At 36.4% G+C, this 22534-nt stretch overlaps 1 protein-coding gene across 2 annotated transcripts in view; it reads left to right on the plus strand.

The window, feature by feature from the left end:
- The window catches only part of LOC137398102 (BOS complex subunit NOMO3-like), a 102876-nt gene that overhangs the window by 17892 nt on the left and 62450 nt on the right, over nt 1–22534 (plus strand). For both annotated transcript variants that reach the window (XM_068084213.1, XM_068084218.1), the window contains exons 12-15: nt 304–504; nt 6602–6756; nt 6906–7007; nt 9782–9966. In XM_068084213.1, coding sequence (XP_067940314.1) covers nt 304–504; nt 6602–6756; nt 6906–7007; nt 9782–9966 — 643 coding nt within the window. The remainder of the gene's footprint in view (nt 1–303; nt 505–6601; nt 6757–6905; nt 7008–9781; nt 9967–22534) is intronic.

Here is a 22534-nt window from a genome sequence, read left to right on the forward strand (position 1 = left end):
ATCATCTATATTTATTTTATAATAGTACATACTAATAATTTTAAGTTTATAATTACTTTAATTAAATACATAGTTTGTTAAGCTATAGAGCAACCATAAAAACAGAAACTAGCTGGTTCAGATTAAAATTGATATTAGTGTGTTCTCCCAACGGGCACCCTCCCCTGACGAGTGCTGGTGCCTGTTGGGATCAATATTATAATAACATGGTATACAGTCCTATAACTGCCATATGAAAATTATCCTCGATATTTTAATCAAAATTTATTCAGGCTGTTTATGTTTGTTTATTATGTAATGTAGATCACATCGACTAGCACCTCCGTTGCATTCGTCTTCCAAGGAGTTGCCCCTGGGAGGTACACTCTTTCAGCCTTGCGACCCTCGTGGTGTTGGGCAGATGAGTCTCTCACTGTCACGGTACACGACTCTGACGTCGATGGAATAATCTTGGAGCAGAGAGGATATTCGGCTAAAGTGGAGACTTCTCGAGTACTGGAGATCGTAAGCATTTTAGCAATAATTTTGTTAGCGTTGTTAGAAGCATACGCTCTCATCACTGGAATCTGCTTTCATAACGTCCACATTTAGATTCTTGATAAGATTAGATGTTTTTGTGAAAAGATGAAAATATTACATTAAAGACTTTTTCTTTTATTTTAATGGTCTCAATTCTGGATGGGCCATGAGGATAGTTGAAGATATTAACATGTTAGATGTTGAGGAAATATGGTTGAGTAAAGAGTATTTGATGTTTGAGTAGAAGTGTTTTTGTTGCTATCTTACGCTACTTCAACTGATTTCTCTAGAGGCGTCTGCCGGCTCATCGACACTCTTGAAGCTTTTAAAGATGCATTTCTATCACCACTCGACGACGCGCTGGTTTGCTTTTGTCCCAAAGAACTTACGAGTCTGACTCTGACAGGATGTAGCCTTAAAATTCTGTTTGCATTGTTGAATTCTGAAAAGCTCTTTGGCAAGTCTAGCTAGTGCTCTTAGGTTGATAATGGCTGTTGATGGTTGTCTGTCAATGGCAGCCAGTGAAGGTGTAGGTAATCTGCAGACGATGGTAGTCTCTAAACACCCATATTAGACACGATATAAGCGAGTCATGCGTGATGAGACGAGTTTTTGCCAATGAGAGAACCTGCGGTTTGTTTCTACTGCCGGTCCACCTTCGGCAGTTGCAATTAACCGCTTGGGTCGGATGACTGGTAAAACAAATTATTTTTCGCGATATTTTAAAATAGTCATTATTCTGGCAGCTTAATTAGCAACAAGCTTGACGCGAGTCAAAGTGAATGACTACGACTCTTCGCTATGGGGAAGGGTGTGAAAGATGACTAGCCATTTGACATTTGTCTTGAAATCAATTCAAATGTCACTTATTAAAATTTGAGTGTAAATGTTTAGAAGTGAATGAAATGCATATAAACTGAAAAATTCTTGTTGCCAGGGGCGTTGATTTGCTAATTCGTAATAATTATGGTTAAACATTCTAGCAGCTATGGAGAAAGATGATAAAGTTAGTGTCAATATATTTATGAGATGCAAATTCATTGCACGAAGATTTTTGGTTTGATGGATGTTGTTTACCTGCCAGTGCCCAGTGTGAGTGACTGTCTGTCATGAGGATTTGTGGCTGTTAGTGTCAAACAGTAAATTGCAAACTCATTGTCATGAGCTGCTGCGAAATATTTGGCCTAGACCCCTTACACGTAACCTTTCATTTACATCATGCTGTGAAATTTTGTTACGCTTTTTATTAAATAATTCGAAATTAATTGGAACAAGTTTAGAATGGTGCGGTTTTTTAAGATTTGCAAGTTTGATTTCACATGGATATTCCCCAATTTCATTGTGATCTATGCTACTGATGCAATAGCTTATCGCATTGGTTTTTTCTGTCTGTTCATGTAGTCGCACGCTAAAAAACATCTGCCACTCCTTTACTTTTCTTTATCCATATTTCCTCTCCAATTTGATTCGCTTTGGATATTCTGTAATTATGGATTTTTTTATTCTTGTGGCCAGCTTGCTGTCCGTGTCAGCTCCAGCGAAATGCTAGTTTTTATGTTATCTTGTCGAAATTTTTGATCAGTTCGATCATATCGCAAAGTCTTTGTCTCCAACTTTTGTCAGGGGAAATAACTGGTGAATATTTGTCATATATTGAGCTGACGAATAAAGTTATGCGAGACGAAGAAAGATAATGAGTTACGCAACTGATTAGCAAGGCTATTAATTACTAGAATAGCGAGAAGAGAGCCATTAACCGGAGTGCAATTGACCAGCAATTATCTGCCAGCTCATTACTGATGGAGAGGAATTATTCATTTTCACATTCCCGCTTACCAAAATCCTGACAAAACGCTGTGTGTCCACAGTTCAAGCTATCGACATGAAAAATCATCAGAAATTCATTCGGCTCTGTGTACTATATTGATCGTTCCCACTGACATGTTTGGAGATATTTTCATATGACATACGCGTAGATGTAGACTAGCAGATATTATCCCTATAGCAGCATACCTGCGAGTAGTTCCATATCACTCCTCTGAATTCTTTTCAAGGGGGGTTATGGATCCTTTTGGATTCTCTATGCATACTCTAGAGGGGTACATGTAATAAGTTGCTAGAAATAGTTATTATGGATTAGATGCATGATAAGCATTTTTTTAGTCCTGCGTGTATTCATGAATTTGGAGTTATCTTCTACATGCTGCGTTTAGTGGCTGACGGGATGATTACTTTGCATTGCATGCATTTGTTAGAATACTAAGGTTCAGTCAAGGTAGCGTAAACGTTAACCTTTTTAGGCTCATTCTTGGAATGTCTGGGAAGACTTTTCAAGTGATATGTGCAAAAGTCGTTTGCTATATCGTAATTCCGTTGCAATATTCCAAAAGTACACATTTTAAGCTCGTAAATGAGAACCAGTGTTGTAGGCTAGAGACCATAAAGCAGGCAATAAGGCTCTTTTTTTTAAGTTGATATAAAAAATCAACCATATCGACAAAATTTGATGATTTTTTAGCAGTATCCTTATAATTTCAATATTATATTCTAACTCTACAACTTTATCACTCTACCACTATCTCTAGATACGTCTCAAAAGCAGATTGTGGTTATAAGATTTACTTACTGTTAAGTATTAGACTTCGCAGGAAGGCTGAGCAAGACATAAAGTAATAGCAATAGTTTCTACCGTCTGACTGAGTCTGTCAGCTGTGATATTAGTTTTTTACGAGTTGGGTAAACTTTGATGTAGTATGCTTTTATTTTTAAACAGCTTTACTACTTGCTGCTAAAATGGGGCATTTTGGCAATAACAATTACTCAATAGCAGCTATTAATATAATCTAAAGTTGACCAACCATGTTTTACATAATCACAATTATCTCAGCTTAGAGTGCATGGAACGTCATATGTTTTTCACAACTCATTTTAACAAATGTGCCTACAAATTATTCTTATAGTTTGCCAAGTTGGGTTAGTTTTCCATGCTTCTAGTAGCTAGTACTTTTTTAATTTTTTAGTGACTTGGAAATTTTTATTTCGCTCATAAAATGGTTTTTGTACATAGATACATTATTTTAATATAGAAAGGTCGCTTAAGATGTCTTCTTGCTAAATTAAAAACAGAATTAAGATAAAATTGATAGAAAGAGAGAGCGAGCAATTGAGTCACAGAGGTTATCACTTGTGAGCAGCTAATTGATTAATTGGGCCTGAATGCGTGCATTCTATATATATATAAATCTCAGTTTGTCATCTGTCGTTCGGATCTGTCCAGCTATAGCTGGTTAGTATCTAGTAATAACAAATCCGTATCGTCGAAGATTTGATCTTGGAACCTCCCGTTCACCAGGCGATAAATTAACCGATTAAGCTACGCAAGATGCAACAGATTCATTAGCTGATATGAGGCATTATCTGAGTTGAAATACGCATAGCACTCTGCTACAACATCGCTAAAGCTTGCTCTCATCCTCTTATTAGTAAGTTTACTAGCTTACTCAAATTAGCCATTGGCAATGTGCCAGGCTAATGCCAAGTGGCAGGCAACTACAATACTTGCCACTATTTACATGTATAAGATGTTTTGTAATACCCGCGCAACGTCGGGCATTCGGCTAGTAGAGTTATATAATTGAGCCTGAAAGGGTTAAAATATCGATAAAAAAATTCCCAGGTCACAGCTGTTGCTGATGCATTTATCAACTGCCAACAAATGCTGCTGGACTCGGTTATCTTGCACTCAATCGGAAAACAAAATTATTTTTCCTGCAATTGTGAGGAAATTGCAGGAATTCCCTATATCTACCCTTTAACCTACCCGCTACATTTACCTCCTAGATTTACCTCCTACATCTACCCCCTACACCTACCCCCTACATGTAGGAAATCCGAAAGAACCCTGTGGGTGTGATTTACCTGAATCAGAGTCTGATGGCTGCATCTTATTATCACTTAGCCTGGCATGGTCATTTGTTAAAGCTCATAAGGGATGGTAGATAAGTTGTCTGAGGTACATTAGAAAGAGCCCCAGAGCTACCAAAAATCTTACTCATGGGCTCATCTGAAGATCTAATGATGAACCCATGATTTGCTTATACGACAGGTTGATGTCTTTTCGACTTGAATACAGTATCTGTCCTCGTAATCATTCCTTCAGCTGAAAAGAAGTATCACGATGTTCGAAGAAATCACTTGTAGGGCAACATAGGGCAAGGCTAACTTGCGCAATCGCATTAGTTATTTCTTACAAGTACATGATGGACTATGACAGCAATTTAAAATACTACATTTTTATCGGACTGATAATCACAAACTATCAGGTTAGAAAGCGCTAGAATTAGGTTAGTATGATAAGGCTTTATTAGGTTTTGGTTTGAACATGAAAAGTAATCCTAGTACAAAGCGCTTGAGCTACCTTTTATGACATGCTTTTAATAATGCTCGCATAATCTTTTTTATTTTAGAATAAGTGTTAGTGAACATGGTGATTGATTTAGAGGTGCTGGGATATGAGTCAAAATACGAAGCTATTAATAATGTAATGCTATCTTGCAAATTACTATATGATTGCCTAATAATAGTTTTGATGGCTTGACCCTCCCTTGTTCATCTGCTTGTCTGGTTGATTATGGATTAGATTTAATGCTTACTACAATGTATTTCCTATAGCTCTCCCAAACTCCCCTTATGACTTTCAATTAACTGCCAGTATATATTTTTACATTTCCTACTACCAGCATGTATTTTACATTTGCTGCTTTACTCATACTACTAAGTGTACACTTGCTGCCAGTCCAACACTTTCTACCATCTGCACACTTGCTGCCAGCCCTAAATTTTCTACCATCATTACACTTGCTGCCAGCCCAGTGCTTACCACCAACCTAACGGTTGCCACTGACTGGTGCACTTGTTGCCAATTGTTCTCTTGCCACCATCCGTGTACACTTGCTGTCATCTGTGTACAATTGCTGTCATCTGCGTACACTTGCTGTCATTTGCGCACATTTGCTGTCATTTGGGCACACTTGCCCCCATCTGCGCACATTTGCCGTCATCTGCGCACACCTGCCATCATCTGCGTACACTTGCTGTCATCTGCGCACACTTGCCGCCATCTGCGCACACTTGCCGTCATCTGCACACACCTGCCGTCATCTGCACCCACTAGTCGTCATCTGTGTACATTTGCTATCATCTGTGTACACTTGCTGTAATCTGTGTACACTTGCTGTAATCTGTGTACACTTGCTGTAATCTGTGTACACTTGCTGTCATCTGCACACCTGCTACCAACTGTGTACACTTGCTACCAACCGTGTACACTTGCTACCAACCGTGTACACCTGCTACCAACCGTGTACACTTGCTACCAACCGTGTACACTTGCTACCAACCGTGTACACTTGCTACCAACTGTGTACACTTGCTACCAACCGTGTACACTTGCTACCAACCGTGTACACTTGCTACCAACCGTGTACACCTGCTACCAACCGTGTACACTTGCTACCAACTGTGTACACTTGCTACCAACCGTGTATACTTGCTACCAACTGTGTACACCTGCTACCAACCGTGTACACTTGCTACCAACCGTGTATACTTGCTACCAACTGTGTACACCTGCTACCAACCGTGTACACTTGCTACCAACCGTGTACACTTGCTACCAACCGTGTACACTTGCTACCAACCGTGTGCACTTGCTACCAACCGTGTATACTTGCTACCAACCGTGTATACTTGCTACCAACTGTGTACACTTGCTACCAGCCGTATACACTTGCTATCAACCGTATACACTTGCTACCAATGGTATATTTATTGTCAATTGTTCACCTGCTGCCGGCTGTACATCTGCTGTGGACTGGATATGCTGTAGAATATACAAAAGTATAGTCTGTTGGTTTATTTTTAATAGTATTCCTGTTCTTGCCTGCTGATTGCACACTTCCCGTTTTACTGATTTCCGCTACCAATTATACACCCGCTACCTGTCATACACTTTCTACCAGTTGTGCACTACTTCACAACTTGACATATGTTCACTGGTTACTGATTGTATGTATATTTGCAGAGCTGTGACAAGCTTGAGTCAACCAAAGATACAGAGACGAAAAAGTTCACGCTGAAAAAAGGGATGAATGAGATATGTGTTCCTTCCTCTGGCAAGTTTGAGATAGTTCCTCTCTCCTGCCACCTCTTTGATAAGCAATCCTACATCTTCGACACGTGAGACATTTTAAACCATATTCATACAGACTATAATATGTATATGACTGATTGATCTTTTTATTCTGACATGCATAGAATATGATATATTTTCAATTGGTTTTCCTCAGGGTGTGCGTAAAACTTGGGTATGTTTATGGTTGCTGTAGAGAGACGATGAAAGAAGCGATCAAGGTAAAAGTGATAAAACACAAGGTCACCATCCGACTGGTCAGTCAAGAACATGTCAACGATGTTCACCTTTCAATACGGTTAGCGCAAATAGAATTGTTGTTGGAGAATAAAGTTCTCAAACTCATTTGAGTCCCCTTTTGAAGTAGCGGGAGTAGTTGGAGAGTCTAGGCACGCTAAGGGACTGTGCCTTGTGGTTTCTCTGTTAGGGTGTGGGCTCTGGTTTGCTCTAAAAATTACCTAATCTTCATCTGACAAGCTGGTGTCTTGCATATTAATGTATTCACCATCTACATTCTTGTGCTAATCTTATAAACCCCCGCACGAGTCTCAGAGCACCTTTTTCTTGCTGCCTTCCCTGATCCTCATATTTGTCAATTGCTGCGTCTCGCTCATCAGATTGCACTGAAGGCGCTGAACTCTTCCGAGGACTAACTATAGCATGATTTAGATGAATTCCTCTCCCAGTACGTGCAGTTGTGGTCAGAAATAGAAGTAATAGGTCTATTTTGCATTTTGTTATTGAAAGCAGCTCCAGTGAGTAAGACTGAAATGGGGTGTCACGTAGTTTAGGATTTGTCATCACATCTGCGCAGCAATGGTATGTATACTGTATACAATGCTGCGTGTGTGTACGTAATATGCCGACACTGCATGGACTAAACATATTCCGGTGCATGTATGGCACACAGCTGTGTACATACATACTATACACACGCTGTTACACGTACTGTACAGCTACTGCACAGCAGTGCTACACAGCTGTACACAGCCGTGCATGTACTGTACACATCAGTGCACATACTATACACATCAGTGCACGTACTGTACACAGCCGAGCATGTACTGTACACAACAGTGCACGTACTGTGCACATCAGTGCACGTACTATACACATCAGTGCACGTACTATACACAACCTTCTAGCTAATGGTAACTAATGTGTAGCTTCATACTGAGCTATTAACAGCCATCATATTTGCTGATACTTATATCATTGCTGATAAATAACAGCAAATTACTCTTAAAACTGTTTGTTTAACAATAATATACAAGGTAGACCGAGAAGGCTATTCTGTGTCCATAATTTGGACACCCGCTCTCACGATCCACCTAATGATTTATTCTGAATTCAGGAGTAAACTAAGATTGAATGAAAGTTGCAGCCATTAGTTGGTTTTTATCAAAACACTTGAAACTGTGATCTTGGTAAAGAATCGGTTATTCTTCCACTTACATGGAAATACTATGTAATCAGGATGGAGTGGTCGTGCCAACTGATGATGTTGCTATATTAGGAAACTTGGACTCAAACAGACCTTACCACGAAATACAATGTATCTGCCAGAGATGAAACCATTGAAGCACACCTGTTGTGGTTGGACTAGTTGTTACCATTAACTTGTACAACTGAAGTAAATGATTGTTTGATGGTAACAATAGGACACAGCAATGCTGTTGTGACAGGCTTTGAGTGCATTCCATGTATGGCAGAGTTTTATTGTAAAATAATTTTGGCCGATTAATAGGATATTGTAGCATCTGTCTGTGATTCATCATACTATCTAATAAGTAATTTAGATGCTATTCAGCAGTGTGGTCGACAAATAAATTGATAAATCGAGCTAATCCATTGCGTGAACTATATTTAACCCTTGGACCGTGTGTAATACTCTCTGTTAGATGCTACTGTATTAATTAGACAATAACCATTTAATGAATACATAATTTCTAAATCCTTATTGACATTTCCTAAGGTGGGCTAACTTCAGATAGACTTGCACCAGGGCACAAGCAGGTCTGATGCGTGTGGAGTATTCAGTACCAAGTAGTGCTTGTGCCTTGAGATCTTCAGTCACATGCTAACGTGAAAGTTCCCTCCCTCCTTAGCTCTATCGAGAATTCGTCTCATCTTGTATGGGGGAATGCTTATGGGGAATGCTTATGCCAGACTCTTTATAATTCACTTAATCAAGATTTGCATGAACAAATTACCAAAAATTTACAGAGTTTGCTCGACTCCACTTTTTTTGCTGATCAATTACTCAATGATTCCTAAAAAGACGTGTCTACCCACGGCAGTGAAATTGAAGAGGGACGGTTAATTGCATTTGCCAAAGCAACTGATAGATGGCTGATTCCACAACAACTGAAGTTGTTACTGCTCGTTCATAACAACCAAATATAAGGTTTTGCTCAATGCTTATCTGTCGAATCCGAAACGTAAGACTGGAGCCTATTCTTTACTTAAAACTTGGTGTCTGATAAGCTGTCATTGTGTGGGGTTTAATGTAGGGAGCTCAGTCTTTACTCGCCGCGCTAATATCCTTAGACTAATCATGATTTAGTGCTGCAGTTAAGAAGTATGGTTTACGATAATGATTTTTATTACTGGCCTGTAGAAATGTTTCTTTTAGAGTAAAATATTGCTACAGACCAGTAATAAAATCATTATCATAATGATAAAACACCCCTTACTGTAGCACTAAATCACGATAAGACTGAGTATACTAGCGCTAAGCCCTTCTGACAAACCATAATTGGTCGATAATCTATAATAATTCCTTTTGATTGGGGCATTACTAGATTCTCTTGTGTTTTACCATCACGAGCAACATTCTTTTTATCAGTCAAAAATCATTAACGATCGTCTGTGTATTTAGTTGAGCAACAGTAACCAAGGGGTGGATGGGGGTAGAATTTTCTTTTAAATTGTTGCATTTTGGCTTATTCCCAAAAGTATTAGAATTTTAATACTGGGAGAGTAGATAAGCATAAGGTGATTGTTTGTGCAGGTTTTTTAATATTTGTCTATCATTCTAATGCTCACCCTTGCCCTCTAATGCTTATATAGAGCGGGCCAGGACGTGATAGATGCAGAAATGCCAAAAACTGCAGAAGGGAATCACCAACGGGATGGAGTGTTTATATACACTCTAGAGAAAGAGTTGGATGTGTCTGTGAAAAGCATTGTAGTGACCCCAAGGTCAGGTCAGGTGCTTTTTGAGCACGCTGAATATGAGACTGCAGTCGACGGAGGTGAGCAAAACTTTTAAAAAGAACATAAATCTGGTGACTCGACTTAGCTGATTCAGTTAGAAGAACTTTTAGTGTTGTGGTGAGCTGGCTAATGGTGCTTCCTTGAACTGTGGTGTGTCCGCAAGGAACACTGTATTTGTAAGACAAACGGGTATCTTATGCAAGTATATGGCCATACACATTGATTTATTGATCAGTTATTATGACCATCCAGGTATTTTTAGCCTGTTTATCTAACGCAATGGTGAACATGGCTAATTTGGATTTATGTTAGGCTAGAAATAATTTCATAAAATTTTCTTGTATAATCTACCAAATATATAATTATGATTCGTCTCCTCATTCTTTCTAACCGACTCAAGTTTTGTGAATAATCTAAGTTTTCAAAATGCGACATCTGTGAGCTAAACTGTTACACTAAGACGATACAAACTCTTCATACCAGACACTAGCTTATCACAGCTGGTCAAGTATGCATAAACCAACATACTCGAAGCTCTCGTTCAAATGTTCGTAGTATTTCAAAAGTTATTTTCTCTTTTCTAAAGAGTTGTCGAAAATATCGTAAACTAAGCTTGTATCATAAATAAAATGTTTGCCCTCTTTTTATATATGTTGTGGACAACTGAAGAAACTTGTGGACTATTATAAATAATTCCAGCCATGGTAATGGCTGACCAATTATAATAACCTCTTGATATGATAAGGAGCTGCTCTATCTAGCTATTATCTAGATAATAGAATGAGCATTATTTAAATAATAGGATGATTATTATCAAGATAATAAGAAGACCTTAAAATTCTCTATTTTTTGTGTAAGGAATGTTATGTGTTGCTGTTTCCTTCTTTATTCAAATCACCACTCAAAGCATTTTATGTTATGTAGAGGCCTTGCTAAATTGACGCGTGTTCTACTGCTGTCAGTGACGATCGAATACCATTTTTTGTGCTTATTTGATTTTCGCAATTTTTGCATTTGTAATTTACACGTTGAAGGTTTTGCTGAGGGACATTCACATAGATTTTTATTCGATTTTGGTGCTAATACACAGTTGGGTCGGGCCAGCTGGTTTCATCGGTGCTAAATTCAGCCGTTGTTATGTATGTTCCAAAATATTGAGGATTAGCTAAACAAGGTTTTTACACTGTACAAGTACACCGTATTTCCTTGCTTGAATTCTTCATGTTCATCTGGGACAACTGACGTAATGTTGTGTGTAAATATACCTCACTTCTCACTTTGGGTACCATCGTAAGGCCATATTAAAATGTCAATTGCAAGATTCTTTTAGGTTGAGCCCTGCCTTTTAGTGCATGTCTAGACGGATTTGCATATTTAGCGAATTTCTCACTATTAGTATAAAAGTTTCTTTTTTTTACTGCAATTTCATTCAGTAATATGATAATTTTATGTAGAGCGAATAAGATGTTGACATATATGTCTGCATTAGTAATCTTTTTTGTTGCTGTAGCCTCTTGACTACAGCCTAAGGTTTCAATTTGAGCTCCAACATTATTATTATTAGACATTCAAAATGTTGTGAAACATTTGGCTCAAATTTGAAAGAATTCGAGGAAGAATAGAAATTTTCATGAATTTTTAACTACTGCAGTTAATGTAATTATTATTCAAAATTGTCGCTTGTTTGTTTGTTTAACAAAATACTGCTGGAGGCCTTAAAGGTTGACTTGCAACAAAATTCACATTACAGTTATTTGGTATCAAAAGATTCACCATGTCTTATTCTGCTGTGTTGTAGGTGCTAAATATGTGGAAATGTGATTACAAGCTCTTAAAAGCTCAAAAATGAACAGTTAATCGCCGCCATCACAAAACTGTCGTAGATTATAATCTGTTTCTAAAACGGCCCAAATGGGACATAGCGGAACGAGATAGTTTCTGTTTACACTTTCATGCAACCTCATTTGTCGAAATATTTTCACAAGTATTCTTTACGCATTCAATAAAACCATGTCTATTGTCCTTACGCGTCTATTTCATCATCATTGTAACGCTGTCATTTTGAGCACTGATATCTCAAAACCCACTGTAAAATTCTTTTATTTTTTTAACCTTAGCTTGAAGGAGTGCATATCATCCTCTGATAAACATAACGAGCCTGTTGGTCACCTGTAATAGTCGGAAAATGCTGCAAAAATTGTTCGCGCTATTTAGCAGGAAGTATGGGTTACACGATTAGATTATCACTAGACGATTAGATCAAGCCGAAACAAAACTGTAAAGTAGCGAGCATCTATATTTGGTAAGGGCTCTTCGGTAAAACTTGAAGTGTTTGTCATGAACTAGTTCTACGAAAAGTTTTATATTGAGCCTTTTATTGGCCTTTCAATTCACATGAGCGCATCATGTGTCAAAACAATAACCAAATTGTTTGACTACATCAGAGAAATTAATTGATTCCAAACTACGGTGGTTTCGTGATGGCGGTGATTAACTGTTCGTTTTTGAGCTTTTAAGAGCTTGTAATCACATTTCCACATATTTTGCACCTACAACACAGTAGAGTAAGACATGGGGAATCTTTTGATACCAAATAACTGTAATGTGAATTTTGTTGCAAGTCAACCTTTTAGATGCTTAAACCTGGTGTGAACTTAATATGTTGATGATGTTTTTACAGTGGTAACAGGAAATTATATGAACTCTTATCATTCAGAAATTTATGAATCTTGTCTTTCAGAAATTAGAGATTTTAGTGAGTTTGTAATAAAGCAGAGTTAAGCTCTTAAGGCATATAAGTTCGATATTGTTTGGGCACCACGATGTTCGGCTGCCAGGAGCAATGTTTTTACTCCAGGTAGTCCATACATAACACATACGTACATACATACATACATACATACATGCGTACATACGTACGTACATACATACGTACATACATGTACTACTATGTGTATATTGTCTAACCAACTGTAGCCTTGGCAGTCTTTCATGATTTCAGCAGTTTACTAGGTTTTCTTTGTATTAGGTGAGTTCGCCACCCTTTAAAACGTGAACTATTTTCAGAAAATATTAAGAATCGCTGTAGTGTCCACCTTTAAAATACGTGTCAGAGGTGAATATTAAATCTGTGCAATGTGTTTTGTCGCTGGACGCATTAGTTCAAGGACTAGACAACTGCAATTAGCTGCTCATCCATTCCAATTTTCTTATTACAAGGTCTTTCTTAAACTATTGAGTTTGTAAATAGACCTTCTTGGCCAATATATATTTGTAATAAATATGCCCCAAATTATCTATAAGAATAGGAAAGTGTCAAATACGGATTAATTATGGCACATCAGTTATATGCTTGTTAGGTTAGTGTCGCAAGTCACAATATGGGCTATTTTAGTCTATCTCTGTTCAGTTTGACAACCAATGCTCTGTGGCTAGTAAAGAGCATCTTCTCTCATCTAGATCTGAGCAAATTGACAGGATAGAGTCTCTTACATTGAATTGGAACATTCCGTGCCTGCGTACAGAACACGTTTGATATAAAAGGTCCTTCATAAAATAAGGCTCGAAACCAGGCTACGCAATAGAATTAAAAAGCAGTTTTTCAATGTCATAATTAACTGACATTAGTAATTTTTTGTTTTTTGAATTAAGCTAGGAAAAAATCTGATAGAACATGTAACAATTATTACCATTGTTTAACAAAACATTGCTGAGTGGCTTTTGAATCCAAATTGCTAAACCTTACATGTATATGTGCTCTTCAGACTAACAGCAAATGTGATATCATCCATTTGTGCTCTGTTCTTGTGTTTTGAAAAATCTTGTCTGCTCGTTAAAGGTAGTTCTTATGGCCATACGGTAGTTTATTTCCAAGGTGAATATCTGTCATGGCAACGTGTCGTTTTTTGGTGCAAAGTTCAACAAATTATCGCTACGAAGAGTTGAACTAAAACATTGAAATGGTAGTTTAACAAAGGCCAAATGTTCCTCAAACAATAATGAGATGTTGTTAATGGTAGTTTAACAAAGGCCAAATGTTCCTCAAACAATAATGAGATGTTGTTAATGGTAGTTTAACAAAGGCCAAATGTTCCTCAAACAATAATGAGATGTTGTTAATGGTAGTTTAACAAAGGCCAAATGTTCCTCAAACAATAATGAGATGTTGTTAATGGTAGTTTAACAAAGGCCAAATGTTCCTCAAACAATAATGAGATGTTGTTAATGTAATATTTTAAATTTTGTTTTTAGTTTTGTTGCTAATTATTAACAATTTATTAACTTCCAGATTTTAGCATTTAAATGTACAAATGGAGAGCAAGAGCAAGCGTGCTGTTGTTATATGGTTAGCATGCTATGACAACAGCTCAAGCAAACTTGTCCAAAGGATTATTTATGTAGGCCTACCCTATGTAGCACAAAGGTTTGGAGTGTTACTTGGACCTTTGGGTGGCAGATGGATAAACCAAGGGGTGGCAAGTGGATAAACCAGGGGGTGGCAGGTGGATAAACCAGGAGGTGGCAGGTGAATAAACCAGGGGGTGGCAGGTGGATAAACCAGGGGGTGGAAGGTACTTGATGGATAAACCAGGGGGTGGAAGGTACTTGATGGATAAACCAGGGGGTGGCAAGTACTTGATGGATAAACCAGGGGGTGGCAGGTACTTGATGGATAAACTAATATCTGCTTCACCAGCAGTTCATCTTCCTGCTGTTTGTTGGGCATGGTCTCATCTAGCAACTCATTACATGAACATTTCATAAACTAAACCATTATTAAAAATTAACTGTAATTGGAATGAATCATGACATTTTGGCATCTTCATTTGAATATAATTAAGTATTGGTGGTTTGATAAATTTTATGCATGAGATCTATTTAGTGTGACTAGTGTAATTATTAAAGGCAATCCAAACGAGATCATTTTCTAACCATACCACAATCATCACGCCTACAATGTAGTAATTACTCTCATCCAGACCATCAGACCTCCTCCTAGAACCAGAGAAATTGCTGAGTTAACATCCGCAATAAAGCGAATCCAGCAAAGACCTAGTAGGAGGCCATTCATTTTATAATTACAAGAATCATCTAAAAAACAACACAATATTTGAGTACACTATGTTAGTTCACTATCTACTGCTGAGACAAAGTTTTGATGATGTCAGCACTAGGTCTAACGCGCTTGCTCGGAATACTTCCACATTGGTTGCGCCTCATTGGCTACATATTTATGTTAGCAATGAGTTAGCTTTTCCTTATTTTGTCTTTGTTAGGTTTGAGTTTGTTGGAGTTACCTGACATAATAAGTTTGTTGGAGTTACCTGACATAATAAGTTTGTTGGAGTTACCTGACATAATAAGTTTGTTGGAGTTACCTGACATAATAAGTTTGTTGGAGTTACCTGACATAATAAGTTTGTTGGAGTTACCTGACATAATAAGTTTGTTGGAGTTACCTGACATAATAAGTTTGTTGGAGTTACCTGACATAATAAGTTTGTTGGAGTTACCTGACATAATAAGTTTGTTGGAGTTACCTGACATAATAAGTTTGTTGGAGTTACCTGACATAATAAGTTTGTTGGAGTTACCTGACATAATAAGTTTGTTGGAGTTACCTGACATAATAAGTTTGTTGGAGTTACCTGACATAATAAGTTTGTTGGAGTTACCTGACATAATAAGTTTGTTGGAGTTACCTGACATAATAAGTTTGTTGGAGTTACCTGACATAATAAGTTTGTTGGAGTTACCTGACATAATAAGTTTGTTGGAGTTACCTGACATAATAAGTTTGTTGGAGTTACCTGACATAATAAGTTTGTTGGAGTTACCTGACATAATAAGTTTGTTGGAGTTACCTGACATAATAAGTTTGTTGGAGTTACCTGACATAATAAGTTTGTTGGAGTTACCTGACATAATAAGTTTGTTGGAGTTACCTGACATAATAAGTTTGTTGGAGTTACCTGACATAATAAGTTTGTTGGAGTTACCTGACATAATAAGTTTGTTGGAGTTACCTGACATAATAAGTTTGTTGGAGTTACCTGACATAATAAGTTTGTTGGAGTTACCTGACATAATAAGTTTGTTGGAGTTACCTGACATAATAAGTTTGTTGGAGTTACCTGACATAATAAGTTTGTTGGAGTTACCTGACATAATAAGTTTGTTGGAGTTACCTGACATAATAAGTTTGTTGGAGTTACCTGACATAATAAGTTTGTTGGAGTTACCTGACATAATAAGTTTGTTGGAGTTACCTGACATAATAAGTTTGTTGGAGTTACCTGACATAATAAGTTTGTTGGAGTTACCTGACATAATAAGTTTGTTGGAGTTACCTGACATAATAAGTTTGTTGGAGTTACCTGACATAATAAGTTTGTTGGAGTTACCTGACATAATAAGTTTGTTGGAGTTACCTGACATAATAAGTTTGTTGGAGTTACCTGACATAATAAGTTTGTTGGAGTTACCTGACATAATAAGTTTGTTGGAGTTACCTGACATAATAAGTTTGTTGGAGTTACCTGACATAATAAGTTTGTTGGAGTTACCTGACATAATAAGTTTGTTGGAGTTACCTGACATAATAAGTTTGTTGGAGTTACCTGACATAATAAGTTTGTTGGAGTTACCTGACATAATAAGTTTGGCATTTCACTCATTATTGTTGAAAATTTTCACCCTATAGCTTTAGCTGTCATGGTCGTATGAGATAACACCATATTGCTATAGCTACCATAGTCATATGAGATAGCACCATAATCACATAGCTATAGCTCTCATGATCATACGGTATAGCTCCATATCTAGATAACTGAGAATATATATTGATGATGAACATCCAAACTGCTTGAATTCCATGACTGTTTATAAGAACAGTAATTATCTATAGCAGTTAACTATCTATAATATGCAGACTATTCTTACAGTTGTTCAGATTGTGAGCTGATCTACTCATTACATTAGCAACGTTAAAAAAAGCAAGGTTAGATAAAAAGTTATCTCTTACGTCTAGGTTTCATTTCTTTTTGCAAGGGGACATTCCATTTTTCAAAAAGATTCAATTTTAAGCTTCATCACAACACCAAACCTTACTGATGTTTGATGTAGAGTTTCATACGAACATACAAACACGCTACCATATAGCCATGCGCTACAGCAGTCGTGTCACACTGCTGCAGTCACATATGAACAATAAGCGTAGCTAGTATATGGTACAATATGTTTTCACCGCTCAAGATGTCATGTACTGGATTAAAGTGCATTGACAGTTAATTGGGACTGTCAAATGCCATTGCTACACGATTAGCTTATACCAATAATTGTTTTTACCTGACAACCAGGATATAAGGTGTGCCGACTTCAGAAGAGCCATTGGCTGTGGTATGCGCCAGAACAAAATGTTGGTTGTTAGTGGAGAATGCTGATTGTAGTTTGTCGAGACAGGGATTTTAGTGACAGGAATTACGGATGCCACAACAATGTCAGTCTGCTTCTAACTTAATCTGACCATATTGCTAACTTGACCAGCCTGCTTGAGCCTAGATAGTTCTGCTGGTCTATACTTGACAGCATTTCGTACTCGCTGTTTCCTCGAATAATAAACATCTAATTTATATGAATCTGAAAGTTTATGGAAATACTTTATCTGAATATAAACCATTCAAATATTACTTTTCATTCAAGAAAATATGTCGCTTGAAGATGGTTTTATTTTTTAAACAGTGTTAGCAACTTAGTCGAAACGACTCTAACAGAAAACAATATATATACAGTGAACACCCCTATTAACGTAAATCTCTTCATGTGAATTCCACTGAACATACATTTAAACAAGCTATCAAACATTCTTATGGAGTTCAAACTTTCTAAAACAAAAGTTTTAGAAACCCTGAGAATAAAATCTGTATAGAAATGCTACCCAAAAATATTTAGCAGTTTCAGAGAGCGATATTCAGAGAATCCTGGCTCATAGAATACAATGATACACAGTAGGCTACATGACATCACAAACTTCAGTCAAATGACGGCACTCTTGTTTGAACCACCATGTAGAATTTGACGATGAATCACTGGTAACCTTACCATTCATTGCCTGTATTAGCTATAAGTTATGGCTTACCAAAGCTGTTGTATTTGTATATTGTATTGCTTCTAATTAAGTATTACATGTCTGCAACCACACCTATCTGGTAGAGATATTTAAGCTGCTCTGGTGAACTCACAAACATGTTTGTGAGTTCACCCGTGTTTATCATCGAGAATAAAGAGTTTACCGATTTAGTCTTTTTTGTTGTAAACTCTGGTTATGGTTTACTTATCCTAAGAAAGCTTAGATTAACCTTTTGTACCTTTCAACTTGGCTAACCATATTATACTAAACTGTTACATACTTTGTTTGTTTTATGAGGAGAGGAGACTTTGGTTAAAAATATTTGGTAAATAGCTACCAACCAAAAATCTATATTTTCAGATTTAGAGAGCTTACATGTTCTGTATCACTACCATGATCACCCAAATATAACGCTTGCCTAAGTGTAATACTCTGCTACTTTCAAATCGAAAAACTGGTCTTATTGGCGTATCGAGAAGTTTTTAGATTTTATGTAGTACACGGGGCGAGTTATGCCACTATCTGCCAATGAATCATGGATGCTTGGGCTAAGGTGTCAGCCAGCCTCTAGTGTTGCTTAAGCTTTTACCGAACAGGCAGGCCAACGGCTACGTTAGCTACGAGACTGATTTTGACAATGATGATATGTATCTGGGTCTACACGACCTCGAAATCACATGTTTAGCTAACACACTATAGTTGAAGTTTAAAGGATAGTGGATGAGGAATGGACTAAAAATGAATGGACTTTGCTAATTTTTTTGCGTGTGTTGCAGCTGTACAACGTTTTTGTATTTTGAAAGAAAGATCCCAGCATGATGCCGAAAAAAGCGAGTCCAACCTTTGTTGCATTTTTTGTGTTCCAACTGAATAACAGTTTTGTATTTTTTGTTAGCTTACAACTGAAAATCGTTGAGAGCCATTGTCAATTAGTTGAAAAAACTTTGACTTATCCATGACTTATGAGTTATTCATGTGTTATCAATGACTGACTATACTGCTTTTTGTTCACTCATTGCGCCTTATAATTTAAAGTGCCTTATACGTTGACGATGAGAGAAATTAGCATATTGGCTGATGCTGCTCCTTACAATCCGGTGCACCTTATAGCCTGGAGAATATGGTACATAAACAGATTTTTCGACATCTCTAACTTCCCTTCCTATGTTACATTGATTGATAAAATACCACATATGTATCAATACAATTAATTACATAATTTGATTTCCTCTTACGGAAAAGTTGATTTTGCAAAATGGGTGTTCTCACATAATAGTCTCCAACTTTTGATGTTGGAATTAGGGATGAAAAAGGAACATCATACTTGGGTTATTACAGTATTTACTCTTTTATTGAGAAAGTATTCAAGTAAAAGGTAACAAACAATTAACTCTGGTTTTTAATGCAAAAACTTAAAAAAGAAAGTACCGTGTTTATGGCATGTAGAGTTCTTTTATAGACACCCGTGCAAGTTCAAGGCCTTAGTCAAGCTGTTAAAGATTAGCATGTAATAGAAATTTTCAGTAATTTTAACTTCTTAATAGGTAAACTACGAATATACCAGTTTTTGAGCATGCATAGCTGCTGCACTAAGCTGTTTGGTAACAATATTTAAATTTTACCTTGGGAAATGATCAATAAGAGGCCTCTTTTTCGAACTTTATCTATGGTACTATTAGCTGTTGTTTGAAGCACTTTGACAAAAGCTTGCAACTGGTAGGCAATAATTTTTACAAATCTCATTTGTTCCATATTTTTTAATAATATAATAGTAATCTCTTGTAATCGCTGTTGAGCCAACAGTATACTTTCAGATTATATTTTATCCACATGGTGTGTTATATTTTCTGAGATTTTCTGATATAAAGAGTTTTTGTCTTTTTTCGTAGGCATAATTATAGTTCCACATTTTCATACACGAAAATGTAATTATTGAATTTTGTACAATTTTCAAGCGTGTTTTATATTTTTATATATTTTATTATATATTTATATTATATATTAGAATGACAAAACTTGCATTTATACTCACATTAATTATTTTTCGTAGGTTTTTTTAATGTTTCTTGTAGATACCTGCGATGCTAGACAGCATCCTCAAACCAGGTCTTCGAGGCGATCAAAAATAACAATCTGAACAAATAACAATAACAAATACCAATAACAAATCTGAACTGAATTTAAAGGATAGCTGAACATGTTGAGGTTTCTTAAAATGGTTTCTTATCTTTACAGAGCAATCACCTCTTAGCTATACAATAATTTTGTGAGATTTTTAAATTTGGAGAAAATGACAGTGTTAAAAGATAGTTATGTTTTCAACCAAGCGACTAAAATCAATGCGTAATAAAAAATAAAGTTTAAATCATAATATAAATGGGTAGACAGATTAGCTCTTTTCAATATCAGTATATAAACAACTTGTCTTTATTCAGGTGAATAGCATGACATACCACCACTCTGGTGAGTTTTAGAGCCGCTGTGAACAGTTGACCTTGCTAGCTCTCATTAGGAAATGAATAATTATTAAGTAAAAAGCATTTTGGTTAGGGAAGCACGTAATCTAATTATGTGGACACCAAAGGGTGTCATATCTGTGATAGAAGCAATTTCGCAAACATTATTTTTAGGTAATCTAGAGACAATATGGGCCCAACTACAACAGATGTTTTGACAAAGTATTAGAATAAGTGCATTAATATTCTAGTTTATGGTGTTTTTTGTAAGACATGACATTTTACCTGAAAAACTATCCAAAGTCAACAACAAGTGATTTTGGTTTTAACCACATTAGAGATTGTTTAATTAATCTATTTTCTAACCCAGTTTTTTACTGTTAGCAAGGATTTTGAAGCATACAATATTCTGAATCTTAGTTTAGTCTGTTCCGATGCTACTTGGACATGTTGGAGTCTTTCAATTTGTAATGATTGTCGATTGTGATATATTGAAATAATTCTTTGCTAATTTGTTGTTTTATCACATTTGTGGAGTATTCCCCAATGAATGTCATAAAAACCTTTGCTACATTATATATGATTGAACTTTTTACAAGTGTACTTAGGTTTGTAACTATTTTCTTAAAAATGCAATTTGGTAAGTCATTCATGAGGTGAAAGCGTTGCTGCATGTTTCTTCAGCAAAAAAATGTTTTGATTACTTGTCATATGCGATATCCGTATATAAACAATTATTCAATGTTTAGGTAACTGGTCTAGATTTTACAGGTATAAAAAGTTATTTTTTTTAACTTTTCGACTACAACACGCGCAAGCTCATAGAATAAATTACATGACTGACAGTTGTTTTTAAGGTAAACAGTACTTAAATATCTATGCTTTGAATTTATAACTTGTAAACAAGTCGCTTGTATGTCTAAAATTTGTTTAGAAAATATATTTGTTCAAAAGAGAAGAAAGTCTTCATATGTTGTGTTTCATTTTCTACTGAAAATTGATAGCCTAGATCAATGACTACACATCTTCTCTTTTTCCAAACATTTGAAGGTAATATCTTGTAATAAACTTATTAAAACTTTGGTATATTTTTATCATAATTTTTGTAAATGTTAGCAAGTATAATAAACTAATATGGTAAAAGTGTTGTTGTTGCAAATAAATACTATAAAATAAAGCTTTCATTGTTTTTAAAAACTTACGGATGGTCATTTGTCGAGCCAATATAAAATGATTGGAATTTTTACCATGCTTCATTAGTTGCAATTTAGGAAAACGTTTACTGTTTGTCATCTACGTGAGCTCATTTTCCTGGTGACACGAGCATCTCATCATGCTAGCTTCTTAATGCTAGCCGAGTGCTTGGCATGGCACTGATTAGCATTCTCATTATAGTAGACACAATTACGGATTAAAAGTGAAAGGTCTATCCTATATGCACCTAAAATCATTCTCGCTTTGATAAACGTCTTCTGCATCCGGCTTAGCAAACCAGATTCGTATTCGCTGATCTCTAAATATTGGTGTCGCCCAAAGGTGTGGCATTCACGTTATTTATTACTCCCAAGCTGTCTGTGAAAGTTTCCGAAACACATTTGGTTAATAGGCTTTTTCCATGGCGCACATTAATGCAAGCTGCTTCATTCAGTTTCTCTTCTTTTCCTGGCAATCCTAGCGGTGCCAGAATGAACTATTGTTGTGTTTATGTAACACAATGCGTATGACCAACTTTCTTGGCATCCTATTATACAGTTCACAATTGAGCCTGTAACTTTTTAATATTTCTGAAAGTTTATGATGTCGAATTTACGTTTGAGAGCAAAGGGATTTTTAAGATGCATAAGTTGGCTCCATGAATAGCTTAAGAGGAAATATATGATCCTGGTTCAATTTATTGAACACGCGTTCAATAGTGTAAAATATACATTACCTACCTTCGTGAGTAAACTGATAACTTGAAAGGTAAGATGACATTCTCCAAAGCTCAAATAGTGGGTTCCAGACTTGGTAGCTGACAGACCC

This window comes from Watersipora subatra, chromosome 1 (genome assembly GCF_963576615.1).
Source record: "Watersipora subatra chromosome 1, tzWatSuba1.1, whole genome shotgun sequence".
Classification (NCBI taxonomy): domain Eukaryota; kingdom Metazoa; phylum Bryozoa; class Gymnolaemata; order Cheilostomatida; family Watersiporidae; genus Watersipora; species Watersipora subatra.